We start from the raw sequence: 17,320 nt of genomic DNA on the forward strand, positions 1-17,320 counted from the left end.
CCTTGCCAAAGACCCCCCAGCTCGCATGTGGCAGAGCATTTGTAGCCAGCCAGTCCAACGCCAAACCTCTTACCCACTGCACAGCACTGGCATCTTAAATGGAACGGAAACCTAAGACAGCCCTTTGAGACTAATCTTATTTTAATAGTCTAGATATTCTTGAGTCAAGGTATTTTTCAATTTCCTAAAAGCCTATATATACATATATACAAATCCTTTATGTCTTAAAATATACACAAGTAATAAGATTTGCTCCCGATTTTTATAAAATCAGGGGAAAAAAAAATGACCAAGTACCTAGTTTTAAGACCATAATTGAAATTTAATTTTTGGACCTTAAACTAATGTTGAACATGAGTGGGCCTATGAATAAAAAAAGAACACATTGAGGGAATTTACTACTTTAATTCACCTTACTTTAAGTCCACAATTAGGAGTTGAGTTTTAAGTAAACACTTATAAAAAGCTATATACACTATGAACCCTCATTTAAAACGACGCACAAAGCAAAAATCTCAACAAATCAGATAATTTTAGTTTGATGAATTAGAAAACAAAAGAAACCAAAACATTAAATCTCTAAAATATAGAAGATGGTTCTTAGAGCGTGCAAGTAGAGTGAAGAGCAGAAAAGCTACAGAGATTAATGACTATCCCCACAACCGGGCATGGATATTTGTCACCCAAGTCTACAAAGAAAAAGCAACATCTGACAAAACAATAGTGAATAGCCTCTGTAAAGCTTTCATAACTTTGATGTGTAAATAATTGGGGGAAAAAAAATGAATTCCTTGCCCTAAAAGGTTTAAATCCTTTCGCTTTAAAATATATTTTGTTTTAGGAAGAAAATATTTAAGTTGTCAGTTCCCATGAGCTGCTATCAAAAATTGCAAAAACTGCAAAAAGGATGCCTGAACCTCCATCAGTCAAAGGATAGTTGGAACAAAATAAACACCTATGGCCTGTGTCTAATCAACTACAAGTCCCACCATAAAAGATTATTTGCTCCTAAATACTCAGATACTAAACGAAGAGACTGTGTAAATTTAGACCTAATGCTCGACTCCTGCTCTCCCTTTACTCTTTGAACACTGCTTAAAACAAGACCACACTGATCTTGTACTTGTGTATAAGTACAATCTGAAAATCTTTTTCTTAAGTCAGTGCTTTCCAAACACCAAGCCGTATCCCTAAGTGATAGCCCATAAATTACTATAAATAAGAAATGAAATCTCAGCTTCAGTCCATTTTCCATTGTTTCAATCTGCAAAAGAAATGGTTACAAAGAAGACCCGTGAAGCTAAAAATTCAAGAAAAACCAACTAAACAGGGACTTCTAAGACAGACTAAAGTACCTGAGTATCCTTGGTAGGTTCTGCGTCAGAGCTGGCACTCCGGTAGAAATAGAAAAGTGCACAAGCAGCAAAACAGAGAGAGACACTAAGATAGCAGAATTAATGACCACCGCCCCGCCAACAAAGCCAAACACAAACAGCAGCATGCATCCAGGACTCATGGCGCTGTGCTGGCATGGTGAAACACCGGAACCAGGAGGCCTACACGGGGGCCAAAGGGGTATCTTTGTAGTGAGGATCTGTCATTCAGCTGCTGCCACAAAAACAATGCCATCAGCAGCAGCTTTCCACTCCATCCTGCAGCAGCTCCGAAGCGATGACGTCATCCCGCTCTCCCCACCTCATAACCATAGAGCTGCTGCTCCTAGCGTTTATGCAGCAATCCAGAGCGACGGCAAGCCTATTAACTGTTTTCCTCTCCGCTAAGAGTCCTGGCTTAGCTCATTGGCTACAATGCTTGGAGATCTACATAATTTATTCACACTCCTACATCAAACAGAAGTCTTAGCTAGCTAACCCTTTCAAGCATGCCTCTCTGTAGCAAAAAGAAATTTTAAACCAATTATACAGGAGAAATGAAAATTTTTCAGCATTCTCACAAATCAGACAATTTTAAACCTAGTGTAATCTTCATTAAATATCAGAAATCAATCAAAATACCTCGATATGTTGCCATATAGCATGGCTCACAATTTACCTCTTCATTAGTGAAAGCTGTTCTGTTTTTCCATGCTACTCTCTTCTGTAGCATTCCAACTACAGTAGAGAACTTTTTGAATCAGCTTAACTATTGTTCCAGGATTAAAGAACAGAGAGAAACAGAAACAAATAGATTATTTTATTTCGCTTTTTCCCAAGGCAAAAATGTATTAAAAAGCTTACCTAATTCTGCTATGAGCTGTGGACTCTAGTTGATCACCCCCTGAAAGCTGATGAAGTTTTGTTCTTTCTAAGTGTTCCATATAATTATGGATCATCTATTTTGAAGAAAGAAAAGAATACACAAAATTTTAAGACTAATACCTGGAATAAAAACATACTGTTACAGCAAGGGAAACCTTTTAATATAAATATCTTATTTATCAGACTACAGTTCCATGTAAAAGAATATTAAGGATGAAATTTTCTTTTAACGGCAAAGGAATATGCAAATGATTACATTTAAGGATGCTAGTGTCCGCAAAAGTAGCCAACATCTTGCTTAGCATAGCAAAAACAATTTTTTACTGTGTAAATGGTAATGCTATTAAATAATTTTGACATAAATAACACAAATTAGGATATAGACATTGAAGGAATTGACAAGAGATTACTGGTTAAAGGTGATATAGAGGGCATTTGAGAAATCCATTACTAAAATGGGAAACAACAAAGAAATTAACATGAAACTTGAGAAGAAATCATACCCTTATTTTTTCCATTTTATAAAGGATTCACAGAGTAAAGATCATTTTCAATTTAATACCAAGATGTTTATTTCTTTTGTCTACAGATTTAGTTCAAAGAATGCTAAAATATTCTCTCCTTTGCTTGACTGCTAATTTACTGGAAGCATTACTTAATATAATTATATAATAATAGCAGCAAACTAAAACAAATGAAAAATCAGAGCACTTTGACTGAGTCTTAGATAAGGAACTATAAGACAGACAAGCTGAATATGGAAGTGAAAACTTCAAGAATATCAAGTATATAACCCATCAAGAAATTCTACAGTCTGATTGATTCTTGATAACCTACAGTTCCACTTTTAAGAAACCCAAATCTGTCATTAAAACATGTAAAATGCAACAAATTTCAATGATAAAGCCTTTGCTAGATACTGATGCGATACGAATAAGAAAAAAATGAGTAAGAAAAGTTATGTTAGCAGTTTAAAGAAATGTAAATATTAAGAGTAGGCAAGAAAAGGTGAATATTCCTAGAATTCTTAAAACTATAGCATGGAATAGCTTTGAAAGTTGCTAACCTTTAGCTGTATGAAGATGGGTTTCAATCTCAATATAACATAAAATATGCATTGTAGCATATTAAAAGGATAACTACTGAAAGAAACAAAATTTAAAACAATTTTTTAAAATTTATTTTTAAAAAGCATGCTTTTGTTGGGAGTTCCCTGGTGGTCTAGTGGTTAGGATTTGGCGCTTTCACTGCTGTGGCCAGGGTTCGATCCCTGGTCGGCGAACTGGGATCCCGCAGTGGCCCACTGTGGCCAGATAAATAAATAAATAAATATATATATATATTTTTTAGAAATCCAGATTTTTTTTTTAACTTTAATTTTATTTATTTATTTATTTATGGCTGTGTTGGGTCTTCGTTTCTGTGCGAGGGCTTTCTCTAGTTGCAGCAAGTGGGGGCCACTCTTCATCGCGGTGCGCGGGCCTCTCACTATCGTGGCCTCTCTTGTTGTGGAACACAGGCTCCAGACGCGCAGGCTCAGCAATTGTGGCTCACGGGCCTAGTTGCTCCGCGGCATGTGGGATCTTCCCAGACCAGGGCTTGAACCCATTTTCCCCTGCATTGGCAGGCAGATTCTCAACCACTGCGCCACCAGGGAAGCCCAATAAATATATTTTTTTAAAGTATGCTTTTGTTGTGAAAATTTTACTTGGCATGCATGCATATACAAAAATTAAGAAGTATGTAAATCAATTTGAAACTGTTATTTACTTCAAATAAACAAAAAGATGAACTCTGATGCATGGATTAAGATGGGTAATTCTATCAAATCAAATATAAAAGAATCAATCAGACTGTTCCCCAATTAAAACTAGCCCAAATAAGAAATGTATCAGACAAGGAAAAATGAATACAGAATCACATGGATATGGTATATGAAAGCATTTTTAAAACTTTTAAATTTAAAGATTTTCTCTTTACCACCATTTAAAGAACAGTTTTGCAGAAATACAGTTTTTGTCTTTGTGTCAGTGAATCAGAAATAATGAGCTGTTTCCTTCTTGTATCAGGGAAAACTTTAAGGGAAAACATTTAAATGAGACTAGTATAACAAAGTGATGGTTGGGCCAAATAGATATCAATTTAAATTTTCAAAAGATTTTAGAAAATCTAAGTCAAATTCTTTTATAATGGAGAGTGATTATATGAATTTGATTCATTCAAATGGAAGAATCTAAGTTTCTTTAAGCATTCAAATGAATAGAAATTTCCCCTAGACTGCTTTTATAATAATCTATTGATATTTATTCAATATAAACAAATAAAAAGATTAAATAAAATGCAAAGATATAGTTCTACCCAAATAGAATCTACTGAATCAGGTAGAATCAGTTCTACCCCAAATAGTGCATTCTATAGATTGATTCTTGTCTTAAATGAATACGTTAAAAATTTTTTAATTTAGAAGATGTTGAATTCCAAACCTTCTTCAAATGACTGACCCAAGTAACTATTTCTGACTTTCCAAAATGGTCTACATAATGAAATTGGTTTTAACCCAATTAAACTAACACTTAATAGGACAGAACAACAACAAAATGGCAGCTAATATTTATTGAGCACCAACTACAAATCAGCCAGTGCATGTACATTGTTTCAATTAATCCTCACAACAACAATATGATTTTCTAGATAAACTCCAGTTTAAGGAGGTTAAAATAACTTGCCCAACTTGACCAGCTAGTTAATGATTAACTGTGCTCTAACTGTCAGCTAGTTGGCTTTGTGGCCAGAACTCAGGTCCATCCGACTCAGTCATCAGAGTAGTTAAGCATTATAGGACTCATGGTGTATCTGCCCTTTCAGTCAATTCTGGAGGCAGGCAATAAGCTCATTGTCCTTTCTTCCTCACACCCACAAGAAAACCCCACATCCTAAAGCATTTCCTGATGTCTGAAATAAAATACGCACTATATTCTATATATGCACAAAAAAATAGAAATAATAAATTGTACATAAAAATTTAAGTTTTAATTACAGGGTTTCACAGAGTAGCTCTGGTTTTTTTAATAAAAAACTGAGTAGGGGGCAATGCTGCCAGGTAGAAAAGAGAGGTAGAGTAAAATAGGATATGCTTTATATAACCTACTATTGGGTCCACCAGCCCCATCCCTCCTTATCTCAGAATGGCAACTCTCAATTTTCTCAGGTATGCACATTAATTCACACATATCCAGGAGTCAATTCAGCAACAAGTAGCTGGAGTCATGAAGAAGGGTCCCAAGCACACTGTTTAGAACATCTCAACTCCCCTCCCACTTAGAGAAATCTTCACAGCAGAGGTTGACTGTCAACTTTGGCTAAAACTGAAATGCAAGGCAATAGTTATTAGAAAAGCAAGGCAAAAATAGAGGTTTTGAAGACAAGTGGCATGAATCCTTTTAATTCTGTTGGCCTTGAATCCATTCCATACGCAGCTCAAAATCCTATAAGTACATCCACAAAGCCACTATTCTTAAAGTGGTTGAGATGGCATAAAACAAAGAGTCAAAGAAAATTTTCTAGCGCATTTAACGTCCATGTGTTTCATAACCTAAAAGCATTATTGAAAATTCAGGCAAGGGAATCAGACAGACCCAGGTTCAAATCCAGTCACATACTAGCATGGCATTTGGGACAAATCACTCCATCTTCTCTTTCTAAGCTTCACTCTGTAAAATGGGGGTGGATGATAAGAATTTACTCAGAGGACGAGATGAAAATGCATTTAAACAGTCCCTGATGTAAGACCGGGGTTCAAGTTTTTAGTGTTTAATATAAGAGTACGTATATCTCCTCCAATGCCCTCTTCAAGGTATGTCTTCTTTCAAGCAAATTCAGTAATGTGTATAAAATTTTGAAATTAATTAGAGAACAGTTATTCACATTACAAAAAGAGCCAGAGATTTCCCTTAAGCAGCAAACAATGCTTTTGATAAAAGTGCTTTTAAACAACTTTTTTGTAGCCTATAACAAAGGTTACCTTAGTTAGAAGTAACAGTGGAAAGATTAAGGTTAAATCCTTCAGACTTCCTTTCCCTGAAGGTTTTCAGAATTTACCTTTAAAGGACACCTAGTTCTTTAGCATTAGATAGCTATTTATAATTGCTAATTGAATTGTATTTCTAGTACAGCTGTATAAACACAGAAAAATGTGGGCTAGAATAGAAAAGACCCACATTTTAAAGCAGCCATATCTGTGTTATATAAACCTTCCTTGAGGCAGAACGAAATACAGAGAGCCTATCAGGGCAGAGGATAGAAGCTGCTTATGACTAAGGGTGGGGACCCTATGAAAAAGCTACATGTGAGATCTGCCTTGGTTACTAGAGAGACCCAAATCTCTGCCTTGGTATTTAGGATTTTCCTGAGATCTCTTCTTCTTCCTGGGCTGTCCTTCTCTGAAGGAACAGAAATAGAAAAATTATTATATCTTTTCATTTGAAATTAAGATGTCAGATTGCTTTTTCTGATGGAACACATCTTCACTTTTGCTAAATACGTATATAAGAGAAAATATGAAATTTCACTTTACAGTGATTTTTTTTCTAGACCGCATATTTTATACATATTTCAATTTAACAATCCTCAACTATTACAAAGGTTAAAACTTCAATGAAAAAACAAAATGACTATTCATTATTCATCACTATCAACTACTTATGGCACATAAACCTATTCCCCCAAACATGCTTATAATTATCAGCACTGATAAGCACTACCAGTACAGGGCATTGTTCAGGCACTGAATTGAATGGTGTGAAAAGAACCAACAACAGACCTTTAACAATCGATTGTTCTTTAACAGTCTTAATATCTACCAAATACCGTCTTATTAAAATGTGGTTATTTTTTACATACTGAAAAGGCTGCTGTGTAAGCTGTTCCTGTTTTCCAAGAGCTCTATGGTTCCAGCCCTCTGTGGCCAATCTTTTTCCTCCACCACTAAATATCAATTCTGTGACACTTCATGCTTAGTGTGTGGTTATGTAAGTTAAAACAGTAATAATCAAACCTCACATGTCAGGAAGAAATTCCAACACCTCCCTAAGAAAGTGTTAAGCACACTACTCTCCAAAGCAAATGAAACTGAGTGCAGTGGGGTTTTACATTCCTTAAAAGCAACAATATAGGTCCCTACCAGAGGCAGGATAAGAGATCGCCCAAACTAGTGAAAGGAAAATGGAAGCTGAAGACTGGAACCACCTGTATCATGGGAAAGACAGGACTAGAAAGGGAAAGAGAGCAATTATTTTTTTCAGGTAACAGTGCATGCATCTATGAAAATTCTATTTATTTAGGTATGTGAACCCCAGAATGACCATGATACACAGAAACAATTTTCACATTAAGGAGATAGAAAGAAACAAAGGAAATATATAAAAGGCTGACAGAGAATCATAAAAAGAAGGTTAAAAAACCCTCAAGTACACTTTCTAAATTGCTTTGAAGAGATTATGTGCTAGAGTTCATCTAAAATACTGAAATTTCATGCAGAAAACCTGTTTTAGAGTCATTTTAAGACATTATAATTTGTTTGTTATTTGTTATGAGCTTGATGCAAATAAGTCCTTTATACTGTATTATAAATGTAGAGACTCTGACCAACAATTTACCAATCCATCATTTCCCAACAGGTAACAAAACAAATTATATCAATTCTCTCATATTAGTATCACGTATACTTTTTATTATGCACACATTAAGTTTTTACTTAACCAGCCAAAGACACAAGTATTGGAACTGCCTTAATAATTACATTATTCTGTGGCACACTAATTCACCACATGAAAAGTTAATGCCAGATAAAGGACATTAAAAGTCAACATTTGGTAACTAAGTACATGCTACATGAAATTTAAAGTCTTCTCAAAATAATCCCCAAGGATTATACTAGCTGATTTTCAAAGAGAAATTAAGACACATTTTCTAAGGTTAATTTCTTTATCTCAATATTAGCATGGTAAGAACAACCTAGAAACCCACCTCTGTGTGTCTTTGATGTAATGCATTATATTCCTTCTTCAGTTCTGCTTCTCTTTCTTCAAGTCTGCTAACTGAAATTAAGATACATACACTTAATCAAAACAAAATATAAGAAATTTACTTGAAAATTCTATCTTTAAAACTTGGAATGGGTTATCCATAATCCTTGATAACTTCAGGACTCATTGCTCCATATGAAATTCTTCACAAAGCTAGTGATCTCATTTCATCATCCTTAATGAAACTTTTGGAGAGGGAATAAACAGAATTTTTTAAAAAACTAAACATCTGATTGCTTCTCCTAATATGTATATGTTTATCAGGTCATCCCCATCTAAGTAGGTTTTTAACATGATATAGAATTACCTCTTGGAAAAACACTTTACAAATCTCCTCATAGAAGTTTTAACCTGGGACTAGGGTCCAAATCATTGATTTCTGATATTATTCCAGCTCTTTTTCACTACTGAGCAGTATGTGAACATGTCACTATTTATAAGTACTTTCTCTACTTCAGGTCTTAATTTCAGGGACTCATCTTCTTTTATTTAGCTCCCTCTGCTGATGGAGTTTGTGTGAGCCACTACGTGGCTCATGGAGCACAACTTTGATACTTTAAAAAAAAGTTTTAAGATCCTGAGATATAGAATGTCAGAACAGGATTTCACAGGAAAGAATGGTATCAGAGAGGAATGATTTTGAGAGAAGATGGAATCCAAGCAGGACCACGAAGAAATTACAGTACCCAAGATAGATAGTGATGACAGTAGAGCAGGCAGGCACTGTTATCACAGAGAGAGGAACACAAAACCGTGGAGGTGGCAAGGAAGAGGGGAGACCAGCCAGCCTGGAGGAGCCCATACTGGCTAAGGAGCAGTGGGAGACAGTCTGCTGGGGAGAAGTAAAGCTGGTGCTAAAGGAGCTTGTCAAGATACTCATTTAAGTCTGTCTGAAAGCATGAGAGCAGTTGGAAATGGTCTCTTGGTATAAGGGTCAGCTAGCTACAAACATGCAAGGCTGTTTGTAAGTGGCAGCCAGTGACTGTGTCAGCTGGCTGTAGAAGTAACTACTATGAACTATAACAGCACATGCATGAATGTTTTCATATGCCTAATATTAACACATCAGACACCATATATCACATAACTTGTGCTGCCTGGTAAACTCATTTTTGGTTTGTGTAGCTTTGTTTGAATATATTGAAAATATGCCATTAATTAGGAAATCTGTAGCTCTGACTTTTGATTTGTTTCTAATCAAGCCTATGTGTTGGCTCATTAAATTTGCAACAGTGAGTAAACACACTACAGTATCCATAGAGTCACACTTTATCGTGCCAGGCAAGGCTTGAGGACATGTGCTGCTCATCTTATCTTGTGGCTGAAAGCAATAAAAAGCAAACCTATAAGGCAGCTGTTTTGTGATAACACAACAGATACTGAAACCATAATAAATTTTAGTGCAGCTTCTGTGATTTTTATTTAAAGACAGGAAATCCAAGCAACTTACCAATTATATTAATCTAAAAGCATAATCCTAAAACTACTGGGTGAACCGTAAGTATTTTTAATTGCTCATCTGTGTGAATCAAAATTTTCCTGGTATTGTACAACCAAAACAAAAAATTAGAGGCTGAGACTAAAATAAAATTGCAACTATCATCCATATCCCTCAATTTCAAATTTGTGCTCAACAGTAGAGTTCCATTACTCTTGTCAACTAACTTGGTATAAATTCATAAGATAAATTTATATCACCATCACCACCACTACTACTAACAGCTAACATTATATAGTACTTGTTATGTAACATGCACTGTCCTACGTACTTTATATTAACTAACTTGAGCCTGACATTAACCTTATGATGAAAGTTTAATACATTTCATTTTAGAGATAAGGAAACTGAAGTAAATAGGGGTTAAGTAACTTGCCCAAATTCACAAAGTTAGTAAATGGTAAAACTACAATTCCTAATGGAAGAGACTAGATCCAGAATCAGCTTTTAATTACCATGGTATTCTGCCTCTCAAGAAATACTCCTTTTAATTTGTTTTATATATTGGAGTCTACTTTAAAATTTGACTTCGGGGAAAAAAAGTATAGAGGGTACTCCTTTATTACTTGAAATAAAACCCCCTCTGTCTGGAAAGAACCTAATCATGGATACTACAACTCAAAGGTATCAAACTGCCAAGTAAAATATGTACCCAACTTTATTAATCATGATGAAATGCATATTAAAACCAAAATGTGAGAATTCCCAGGTGGTCCAATGGTTAGAACTCTGCGCTCTCACTGCCAAGGGCCCAGGTTTGATCCCTGGTCGGGGAACTAAGATCCCATAAGCCAGGTGGTGTGGCAAAAAAACAAACAAACAAACAAAAAAGTAAAAAACCAAAATGCAACACCACTACATACCTGTCAGAATAGCTAAAATGAAAAACAGTGTTGGTAAGGAACAAGTTCTGGTAAGGAACTTTTATACACTGCTGGTGGGAGTATAAATTGGTACACCCAATTTGAAAACTGGCAAGATTTAATAAAGTTAATATTTGTCAACCTTATGACAAAACAAGTTCATTACTATGAAATATGTCTATGTGTCCACCAAAAGGCATTTAAGACAATGCTCAAAGCAGCACTATTTGTGCCCCAACCTGGAATCAACCCAAATATCCACCAACAGCAAAATGGATAAATATTCATGTACTGAAATACTATACAATCATGAGAATGAGGAAATTATTGCTGTACACAACATCATGGACAAATCTCACGAACAGGATATTGAGGAAAAGAAGCAGAAGCAAAAGAATACAAAGTTCAAATACATACATAACTAATCTAAAACTAATCTAACGTGTTAGAAGTCAGGATAGTGGTTACCTTTGGGGAGGAGTTATGACCTGATGAATTTACTGTGTATACAGCCCAACCCCACCCCAGTCCAAACATAATGTGTACCCATTCACACAAGCACTTTCCTTGGCTTGAATACTCATCATTCTTTATGTTCTCCAACAACTCCTATAAATTCAACATATAGCACAGGATTTAAACAGACTATTCAGAACCATAACAAATAAGCTGTATTGATTCATCATTAAAATGTATGGGGAGATGAGCAAAAAATGTTACCAGATTGGAGAACCAGATTGGAGAAAGAAATAGGTATTCCCTGGTGGCGGAGTGGTTAAGAATCCGCCTGCCAATGCAGGGGACACGGGTTCAAGCCCTGGTCTTGGAAGATCCCACATGCCGCGGAGCAACTAAGCCCGTGCTCCACAACTACTGAGCCTGCACTCTAGAGCCCGCGAGCCACAAGTGCTAAGCCCGCGTGCTACAACTACTGAAGCCTGTGCACCTAGAGCCCGTGCTCCACAACAAGAGAAGCCACCGCAACGAGAAGCCTGCACACTGCAACAAAGAGTAGCTCCCGCTCGCCGCAACTAGAGAAAGCCTGCGCGCAGCAACAAAGACCCAAAGCAGCCAAAAAATAAACAAATAATTTTTTTAAAAAAAGAAAGAAAGAAAGAAAGAAAAACTGATTGCCATCATTGGAGGATAAATTGGAATTACTCTTTTGAAGGTCACGTTGGTGATATGTATTAAAATAAGCAATGTGTATATCCTTTGACCCATTGTTACTATTCATTTGAAAAGGGCGTAGAACAGGACCTCACACACCTGTCTTTCAAATACAACAATTAAAGGTACTGTTAAAATGAATGCAGTATTATCATAAATGCTGACATGAGATGGTGCCTAGAACTTAATGGAAGGATGTTGAATATTACTGCTATATCTGAAATTTAAAAATATAAAACAATGCATAGTATGATGTCACTAAGATGTCTACAAAGTCAAAACGAACTGATTTTCTCTCCCAAACCTGCTCTTTCCCGTAATCTTCTTACTCAGGCAAAAATCTTGCAACTATCCTTTTGCTCTTCTCTTTTCCCACACTGCAATCCATCAGCAAATTCTGTCCAGTTTACCTTCAAAATAAATCTAGAATCTGACAACTTTTTACCACTTCTATCACTCCCACCTTGATATAAGACATCATCTCTTGCCTGGATTATTACAATTATCTCCTGACTAGTGTTTCTGCTCTAGTCTCTGCTCCCCTGTGTTTAAATGGTAACCTGGCTGGAGTCAGATAGTGACTGACTGCTCAAAACCCTTCAACAGCTTCCCGTGACAGAAAGAAAGAAAGGAAGGAGTGAGGGAGAGAGTCCTTACTCTGGCCTACAAGACCCTTCAGTATCGGATGTGTCAAGCCACACGGCTTTTGTTCCCATGGAGAATTCTTGTCTCCCCACCCAACTGTTACAGACTGAACTGCGTCCAACCCAAATTCATATGTTGAACCCCTAACCAATGTAACTATGTTTGTAAACAGGGCTTTCAAAAGGTAATTAAGGGGAATTCCCTGGTGGTCCAGGGTTAGGACTCGGAGCTTTCACTGCTGGAGCCTGGGTGCAATTCCTGGTCAGGGAACTAAGATTCTGCAAGCTGCGTGGCACAGCCAAAAAAATAAATAAATAAAAATAAAATAAAAAGGTAATTAAGGTTAGATGAGATCATAAAGATGGGGTCCTAACTCAATAGGACTGGTATCTTTTTTTAAGAAAAGGAAATGATAACAGAGCTCTTTCTCCCCAAACATGCACAGAGAAAAGGTCCTGTGAGAACACAGAGAGAAGGCGGCCACCTGCAAGCCAGGGAGAGCGGTCTCAGAAGAAACCAAACCTGCCAGCACTTTCCAGCCTTTAGAACTGTGAGAAAATTAATTTCTGTAATTTAAGCCACCCAGTCTGTGGTCTTTTGTTATGGCAGCCCTACAAGAACTATTGACAAATATCATTAAGTTAACCTTTGAGAGAAGCTTTTATACATAATGTTTATCGATTGACTTGGGACAGACAGCTGAGCTTGTAGCTCATAGAAACAGGTCCTGACTGACTTTATGGCAGCTTGCTAACTGACGTTGGTTTGTGTAGCTTTGTTGTAATGTACTACTTAATCGTAAGAATGTGGGAAAGGAGACAAAGCCCCAAAATACCACTAATTGCCAGAAATCTCCTACCATTTACCTAAATGAACATGATCATTGTTCAAACTGGCTTATGTTTATCTACAAAAATTTCTTAAATTTCTATTAATCACTCTGTCCCCTTAAGCATTTTGTATTATTTCTATCGATAATTCCTTAACCCTCCATTCACAGCTTTTTAACCCATTAGACTTAACGTTCTACTTATTTCCATTTGGCACCATAGTCTTACTTTCACCTCAAAAATAAATTTGATAAACTATCAACCCATTCGCTAATCAACCATTTCACATTGTATTTACTAATCTCATATAAATTATCTGTATCTGTATTATTTCTTAGCAAGCCTGTATCATACAAGAAAGGGCATTTAACACATGCAAACCACATATGGTTACATGTGACCTGCCCCTGACTCTCTTATTTTTTTCAATAGATTTTATTTTTTAGAGCAGTTTAAGGTTCACAGAAAAACTGAAAGTACAGTTTCCGTATACCCCTGCCACCACACACCCACATCTTCCCCCACTATCTACATCCCACACCAGTGTGGTACATATATTACAGTCAATAAACCTACACTGACACATCATAATCACCCAAACACTAAAGTTTACATCAGGATTAACTCTTTGTGTTGAATATTCTATAGATTTGGACACATACATAATGACATGTATCCACAATTACAGTTTCATACAGAGTAGTTTCATTGCCTTAAAAATCCTCTGTTCGCCACCTATTCATCACTCCCTCCCTCCCTCGCCCCCTCCCACTGTCCATTTTAACCATGGCAACACTTACCTTTTTACTGTCTCTATAGTTTTGCCTTTTTCAGATTGGCTTCTTTTACTCTGTAATACCTTTTTGAGGTTTTTCCATGTGTTTTCATCACTTGATACATCACTGCTTTTTAGCACTGAAAAATATTCCATTGTATGGATGCACCACAGTTTATTCCTGTTATTTTCATAAGTGCTACAGTGTTAAAACTATAAGCCTTAAATGCTCATCATCTCATCTAAGCACTAAAGTTAATTTTCTTAGTCTACAAATATTTTCAGTTAGTACTGCTGCATATTACACACTTCTACGCTGACAGATGATTTCCATATTTTCACTGTTCTTAATACAAAATACATCACAAGTACACTTAAATCAAGCTCTCTCTCAGCTTTCTGTATGAATACATGTTACCTATTACAGTATTTAACACAACTAGTTTTATTTTTTAAGGCAGCAAAAGATCCAGGCTAAAAGTAGAACATATTTACCTCAAAATGTAAACTGATAACACTGTACTTTACATCAGCCTATTAGTCTGATGCATCACTGTTGTATTCTGATTTTCTCTCACCTGTAACTATGTTTTTAAGAACGTTCCATCCAAAAGCTGCAGAAACTGTGCACTCTCTTCAACTGCACATGAAACATTCTCCAGGATAGATCACGTGCTATGCCACAAAACAAGTCTCAGTAAACTTAAAAACACTGAAGTCATATCAAGCCTCTTTTCCAACCACAGTGCTATGAGACTTGAAATCAACTACAAGAAAAAACCACAAAAAATACTAAACATGTGGAAGCTAAACAAATGCTGCTAAGCAACCAATGGGTCAATGAAGAAATCAAAGAGGAAGTCAAAAAATACCTTAAGGGGACTTCCCTCGTGGTGCAGTGGTTAAGAATCTGCCTGCCAATCCGGGGGACATGGGTTTGAGCCCTGGCCCGGGAAGATCCCACGTGCTGCAGAGCAGCTAAGCCCGTGCCCTACAACTGCTGAGCAACCCCTGCTCGCCACAACTAGAGAAAGCCTGCACACAGCAACGAAGACCTAATGCAGCCAAAAATAAATAAATAAAAATAAATTTATATATTTAAAAAAACCCTTAAGATCCTGAAAATGGAAACATAATATTCCAAAATCTATGGGAGACAGCAAAAATAGTTCTAAGAGGGAAATTCAAGAAACAAGAAAAATCTCAAATAAACAATCTAACCTTACACCTAAAGGAACTGGAAAAAGAAAAACAAAACCCAATGTTAAGAGAAAGAAGGAAATAATAAAGATTAGAGTGGAAATAGAGACCTTCAAGATGGCAGAGGAGTAAGACGTGGAGATCACCTTCCTCCCCACAAATACATCAAAAATACATCTACATGTGGAACAACTCCTACAGAACACCTACTGAATGCTGGCAGAAGACCTCAGACGTCCCCACGTACCTGGGTAGGGCAAAAGAAAAAAGGAAAAACAAGAGACAAAAGAATAGGGACAAGACCTGCACCTCTGGGAGGGAGCTGTGAAGGAGGAAAAGTTTCCACACACTAGGAAGCCCCTTCACTGGCAGAGACGGGGGGTGGGTGGGGGGGAAGCTACGGAGCCACGGAGGAGAGCGCGGCCACAGGGGTGCAGAGGGCAAAGCGGAGAGATTCCCACAAAAAGGATCAGAGCTGACCAGCACTCACTAGCCTCAGAGGCTTGTTTGCTCACCCGCCAGGGCGGCTGGGGGCTGGGAGCTGAGGCTCGGGCTTCCGAGGTCAGATCCCAGGGAGAGGACTGCGGTTGGCTATGTGAACACAGCCTGAAGGGGGCTAGTGCACCACAGATAGCCGGAAGGGAGTCCGGGAAAAAGTCTGGAACTGCCTAAGAGGCAAGAGACCATTGTTTCAGGATGCGTGAGGAGAGGGGATTCAGAGCACCGCCTAAACGAGCTCCACATACCAGTGCGCACCGTGGCTATCAGCGCGGACCCCAGAGACGGGCATGAGATGCTAAGGCTGCTGCTGCAGCCACCAAGAAGCCTGTGTGCAAGAACAGGTCACTATCCACACCTCCTCTCCTGGGGACGTGTGCAGCCCGCCACTGCCAGGGTCCCATGATCCACACACAACTTCCCCGGGAGAACGCACACCGTGCCTCAGGCTGTTGAAATGACACGCCGTCCTCTGCCGCTGCAGGCTCGCCCCACATTCTGTACCCCTCCCTCCCCACAGCCTGAGTGAGCCAGAGCCCCCTAATCAGCTACTCCTTTAACCCCGTCCTGTCTGGGCAGAGAACAGACGCCCTCAGGCGACCTACACGCAGAGGCGGGGCCAAATCCAAAGCTGAACCCCAAGAGCTGTGCGAACAAATAAGAGAAAGGGAAATTTCTCCCCAAAGCCTCAGGAGCAGCAGATTAAATCTCCACAATCAACTTGATGTACCCTACATCTGTGGAATACCTGAATAGACAACGAATCAACCCAACATTGAGGCGGTGGACTTTGGCAGCAACGATATATATATATTTTTTCCTTTTTCTCTTTTTGTGTGTATGTGTATGCTTCTTTGTGTGATTTTGCCTGTACAGCTTTGCTTTTACCATTTGTCCTAGGGATCTGTCTGTCCGTTTTGTTAGTTTGTTTCATTTTTCTTTCTTACTTTTTTTTTCTTTTTTTTTTTTAATCAGTCATCAATTTTATACACATCACTGTATACATGTCAATCCCAATCGCCCAATTCAGCACACCACCATCCCCACCCCACCACAGTTTTCCCCCATTGGTGTCCATACATTTGTTCTCTACATCTGTGTCTCAACTTCTGCCCTGAGACCGGGTTCAACTGTACCATTTTTCTAGGTTCCACATACATGCATTAATATACGATATTTGTTTTTCTCTTTCTGACTCACTTCACTCTGCATGACAGTCTCTAGATCCATCCACGTCTCAACAAATGACTCAATTTCGTTCCTTTTTATGGCTGAGTAATATTCCATTGTATATATGTACCACATCTTCTTTAACCATTCGTCTGTCGATGGGCATTTAGGTTGCTTCCATGACCTGGCTATTGTAAATACTGCTGCAATGAACATTGGGGTGCATGTGTCTTCTTGAATTACGGTTTTCTCTGGGTATATGCCCAGTAGTGGGATTGCTGAGTCATATGGTAATTCTATTTTTAGTTTTTTAAGGAACCTCCATATTGT

The 17,320-nt window shown here is 37.7% G+C and overlaps 1 protein-coding gene across 7 annotated transcripts in view; it reads right to left on the reverse strand.

The window, feature by feature from the left end:
- Nucleotides 1-17,320, reverse strand: part of SPAG9 (sperm associated antigen 9) — a 162,874-nt gene that overhangs the window by 68,493 nt on the left and 77,061 nt on the right. For 4 of the 7 annotated variants that reach the window (XM_007176485.2, XM_007176482.2, XM_007176488.2 and 1 more), the window contains exons 3-4: nt 8,283-8,353; nt 2,238-2,332 (exon numbers count right to left, since the gene is read on the reverse strand). In XM_007176485.2, coding sequence (XP_007176547.1) covers nt 2,238-2,332; nt 8,283-8,353 — 166 coding nt within the window. Of the gene's footprint in view, nt 1-1,355; nt 1,643-2,237; nt 2,333-8,282; nt 8,354-17,320 lie in introns of those variants that run through there. The other 3 variants (XM_057535284.1, XM_007176492.3, XM_007176489.3) reach the window with 3 other exon arrangements.

The sequence above is a fragment of the Balaenoptera acutorostrata genome, chromosome 20 (assembly GCF_949987535.1).
Source record: "Balaenoptera acutorostrata chromosome 20, mBalAcu1.1, whole genome shotgun sequence".
In the NCBI taxonomy this organism is placed as follows: Eukaryota; Metazoa; Chordata; class Mammalia; order Artiodactyla; family Balaenopteridae; genus Balaenoptera; species Balaenoptera acutorostrata.